The sequence below is a fragment of the Olea europaea genome, chromosome 13, assembly GCF_002742605.1.
Source record: "Olea europaea var. sylvestris chromosome 13, O_europaea_v1, whole genome shotgun sequence".
Classification (NCBI taxonomy): Eukaryota; Viridiplantae; Streptophyta; class Magnoliopsida; order Lamiales; family Oleaceae; genus Olea; species Olea europaea.
The window spans coordinates 5757750-5762657 of NC_036249.1; the positions used below are offsets into that span (position 1 = coordinate 5757750).

At 42.4% G+C, this 4908-nt stretch overlaps 1 protein-coding gene across 1 annotated transcript; it reads right to left on the reverse strand.

Annotated features, from left to right (window-relative positions):
- Nucleotides 1–295: 295 nt before the first annotated feature.
- On the reverse strand, nt 296–4903 carry LOC111408362 (probable phosphoribosylformylglycinamidine synthase, chloroplastic/mitochondrial; the record flags this gene model as incomplete). Its single annotated transcript, XM_023038128.1, has 2 exons — nt 296–709; nt 793–4903. A coding segment is annotated over one exon (4110 nt), but the record flags the coding sequence as incomplete, so codon positions are not given.
- Between the last annotated feature and the right edge of the window lie 5 nt (nt 4904–4908).

Consider the following 4908-nt stretch of genomic DNA (forward strand, 5'->3'; position numbering starts at 1 on the left):
TGAAATTACATTTCTTGCAACTGCACCAAGTCAACAATTTTGATCCACCCTCCCTATTTTGAACAGCTTCATTAGAGGATTGCATTCTCTCGTTAATTAAGAGCTTCTAAAAATATGTCCCAACAATCCAAGTTGTCCTTTAATTTATTGTCAACGAGATGCCACCTTCATTTATTGGTTTCTCAGTTTATTCATTCTAGTACTTTCAAACATCCCTCTTAAAACTGACAGAGGGAAGGATGGATCACGTTATCCCATCACATTACATGCATTGTATTAATAATCAAAACACAGATTGAGAAGCAACTTGAAACATGTTCTAATAATTCATTATAAAATAAACCAGTAAACGCTTAGATTTACAATATAACGAGAAAAGTAATTCACCTCCTCGTAAGAAAACCATCACAAAATAATTCCATAAAAAGACAGATATTATCAACATTTTCCGATGCATAATGCAGTGTGCTACAAAATAGATAAAAATATGAAAAACACAAATTTTTAAGTATAAAAGAGAAATTTCTCCGCTCTTCCAGCCAGGCTTCATTTTTCCTGTAGATATATATTAGAAACTTGCTGCCTCACCTTCAAGTTACACGCCATTTCACAATGTATCTCGTAACAAAAGGTTGAATCCACATGTCTGAAACATTTATGGGGCTATATCAGGAGCTGGCAACATAATGCCGCCCAACTCATCAAGCCTCTGTAAATCAAAAACAGAACAATAAATAATAAATTCAGATAAAACAGAATGTTCCATGCATACAGTCAACGGCAAGAACTAACCTCATGAACACCACTCTCGAGCATTTTGGAACATTCGCAACCACGGGCTAGGGCCTTTCTTGTCCACATTCCAGTTCTTGGGATACCAAGGATACTGCCACATCAAGAAGCAACGTTCTGGATGAGGCATCATGGCAAGATGTCTGCCGTCTGGTGAACAAATTGCTGCCACTCCTAAAGGAGAACCATTAAGATTGAAAGGATAGACTTCTGTTGGATTCCCATCATCATCACTATATTTCACAGGGGCCAAATTTGATTTTAATATGCTATTGAAAACACCATCATCTGGAAAATAAGCTCTTCCCTCACCATGGGCAGCCCACACACCCAATGTGCTACCTTCCATTCCTTTGAACATTATAGCTGGTGATTTTTCTATTTTCACACTTGTGAAGCGACACTCAAACCGTCCGGATTCATTGTGTATGAACCTTGGTTGTGATGGATCCCCATTGTCCCCAAGGACACCTCCAACTTTGGGGCCTGGAACCCACCCCAAAAGAGCCATCAGCTGACAACCATTGCAAACCCCTAAACTGAAAGTATCTGGACGTTCATAAAATTCTTGAAATTGACTCAAAAGAGGTTTATTAAACCGTATTGAAGCTGCCCAACCCTTTGCAGAATCGAGCACATCAGCGTAGCTAAATCCTCCAACAAAGACAATTCCACGGAATTCATGCAATGAGATTGCTCCACTAAGAAGGTCAGACATTGCTATATCCCATGTTTCAAAACTAGCAGCATGAAAAGCAGCAGCCATTTCTCTGTCCCCATTGCTGCCTTCCTCGCGAATGACTGCTATCTTCGGTTTTGAAATGGCTGTCATATATTTCTCATCTGTATAGGTTGGAACGAAAGACAACTCCCATGAAGGCGAATGGCGACTACTCAAACCTTCTTTTTCAAGTGCAACACAAGATGCCAATCTTTGTAATTTCTCCAGCTGAAAGCTGGTTTCTTCCCACGTATCCCTGAGTAGAGATGTTTCCTCCTTCAAATGAGTGACACCATCAACCTTTAATTCAACCATCGGGGAGGCAGCAACTTCGCCAATAATCTCAGCAGAAATTCCAAAATCCAAAAGTTTTGTCATTACCAAATCTATATTCATTTTGCTGATCTCAAGGACAACGCCAAGCTCCTCTGCAAAGAGGGTTTGGAAAATGCTGTAACTCTCTTGTGAAGTCAAGTTCAAGTGAACACCACAGTTCCCTGCAAATGCCATCTCCAAGATACTGACAATCAATCCTCCATCACTAATATCATGACCAGCTGATATCAGCTCCTCTTCAATAAGATTCTGAACCCCATTGAAAACTCGTTTAAGGTACGAAACATCATCAAGATCAGGACACTCATCCCCAACTTGATCAAACACCTGAGCGAGAGCAGATCCACCCAAGCGCCGCTTCCCTTTGGCTAAATCAATGTGAAGGAGAATGCCATCATCACCAAGCTTCAAATCTGGTGTCACGGTTTTAGTTATATCAGGACAAGTGACATAGGTACTTATTACCAGGTTTCCAGGAGCCTTGACAACTTCCCCAGATGCATGTGCAGCCATGGAAAGACTATCCTTGCCCCCATCAATAGCAACGCCAAGTTCAATCATAGCTTCTGAAAGAGCTATGGCAGCATCATACATGGCAGCTCCTTCCCCATCCAATTTGGCAGCATACATCCAATTCCCACTAGCCTTGACGTCAGAAAGAGAAGTGACCCTAGCCCAGACAAGATTAGTGAGAGCTTCCCCCACAGCTAACCGTGCCATAGCTTTTGGGTCCAGAAGGCCTTTGATCGGCTGCTCCCCAATTGAACATGCACCTCCAGTGAAGTGAGTATAACTTTGAGCAATTACAGCAACATCCGAAAGCGTAATTTGCAAGGGTCCCACCGTTTGCTGCTGTGCCACCAGACCTGTTACACATCTATCAACTTTCGTTGTTAAGAACCTCTTAGATGCAACAGAAGGAAGTCTTAGAACTCTCTTCAAACAATCCATAATGGTAATCCCAGGGGCAATATCAAGTGGTTCTCTAGCATTAACTGTGCGATGGAATTCAAATGTTTTCTGAGGCATGTCTCCAAGCACTTTTTCAAGCTCAAGATCCACAGCAGGTGGTGGCAGAGGTTGTCCACTTGAGCTGCATCTTTCCATAGCTAAACTATCAATTAAAACAATCCGTCCTTCTCCACTAATTGATCCAATAACAGCCATTGAGACTCTCTCTCTTTCACAGATTGACTGCAACAGGCTGCGGCTTTCAGGTTTTACCAAAATAGCATCTTGCTCCTGGTACTCAGCACCCCATATCTCTAAGATTGACATTGTGTGATCACCAACTACAATTGCCCTTATATCAATAGTAGCACCCTTTGGGTATATTATTTCCTTGACAACGTTGCAGTTTCCACCAGCACCCTGATCATGAATGCTAATGATAGGATTTTTCTCCCCCATTTCCACACAAGCGCGAACAACTCGATACAATTTTTGAGCCATCTCAGCATCGCCACGCTGTACTGCATTAAAATCAAGCTCAGCATCATTTTGGCCACTAACCATACTTGATGCAGCACCACCACCCATTCCAATACGATATGCCGGGCCTCCAATCTTTACAACTAACATTCCAATTTGAGGATCTCCCTTTGATATGTGAGTGTGATCAATCTGACCAATACCTGCACTGAACATGATTGGTTTCAACCATTCACGTCTTTCCCCACTTGGAAGTCTCATTCCAAAAGTCCTTGTGTAACCCTGAACTAAAGGCTCCCCAAATTTGTTGCCATAGTCTGATGCACCATTGCTGGCGTCAATGAGAATCTGCAGTGGGGAAGCCAAGTTTGTTGGGTATGTGAATGATGGATCCTCCCATGGAGCATATGAACCTTCAATATTAAGATTTCCAACACAGTAACCAGCTGTAGATGCCACTACAAATGAACCCCTGCCAGTTGCATGCGTGTCCCTAATCCGGCCACCAGCGCCTGTCTCTGCACCAGGAAATGGAGCCACTGCACATGGGAAATTGTGGGTCTCAGCGGTAAACAATATATTGAGTTCACGAGGACTCATCTCCAATGGGCATGTTGAACCAGGTTGAATCGGTCGCAATTGATTCACAAGAAACCCTCTAATTGCACTGGAGTTGTCCTTAAAGCCAATAACAGAATTGTTTGGATTTGCTTGCAAAGTGGTTTTGACAATTTGCATGAGAGTCCTATTTACCGGCTCACCGTCTATAATAATCTTTCCAGTAAAAAACCAGTGCCGACTGTGCTCGCTATTGGACTGCGCAATATCAAATAACTCAACATTTGTAGGATTCCGCTTTATGTCATCCCTAAAAAGCCTAGTGTAGTATTGCAAATCTTGTTCATCGAAGGCTAAACCCATTTGATCATTTATTTCCTCCAATGCCTTCCTGCCCCTCTCCATAACCTGTATATACCTGACCTCTTCTGGGACTAAACTTGTCTCAAAAGATGTGAGCTTCTGAGAATAGACGCACTCAGTCATCCTATCATGCACCAGGGCAGCAAACTCGCTAATCTGACTGTCTAACAATAATGCACTGCCAGTATTAACATACAAAAGGTACCTCCTTGACCGTTCTAATCTATTTATTTCAGTCAACCCACATGCTCGGCAAATCGAGACAGCATTGGTAGACCAGGCGGTGGTGAAAGATAAACGGGGACCAACTTCTACTAAAATGGTATTCAAGCTTTCTTTCATCTCCTTGTCAAGAAAACTTTCAACCCCCAGATTGTCCGGCTCATAAGTTTCCCCCAAAAGCCACTTAAGCACTTGTAGCTTCTCATCTGAAAGATCTCCATCTACACCAATATTGAAACACTGTTCAGTTTTCAAGCCAATTATTTGGTTTGAGACTTTGGTCTGAACCAATTTGAGAAGTTCAGCTGTTGCACTTTCCTGAATAAACGGAATACGGTATAAATGTAGAACCTTTGCAGCATCCCTCTTAACCTTGGCTGGTATCTCACTAACTGAACTGCTTGCATCCTTCGAGACAACTGCCCTCACCTGGACTGGAAGACCAGCTCTATAAGAAATTTTCGCAGGACTCTGTCTTCGCAAGG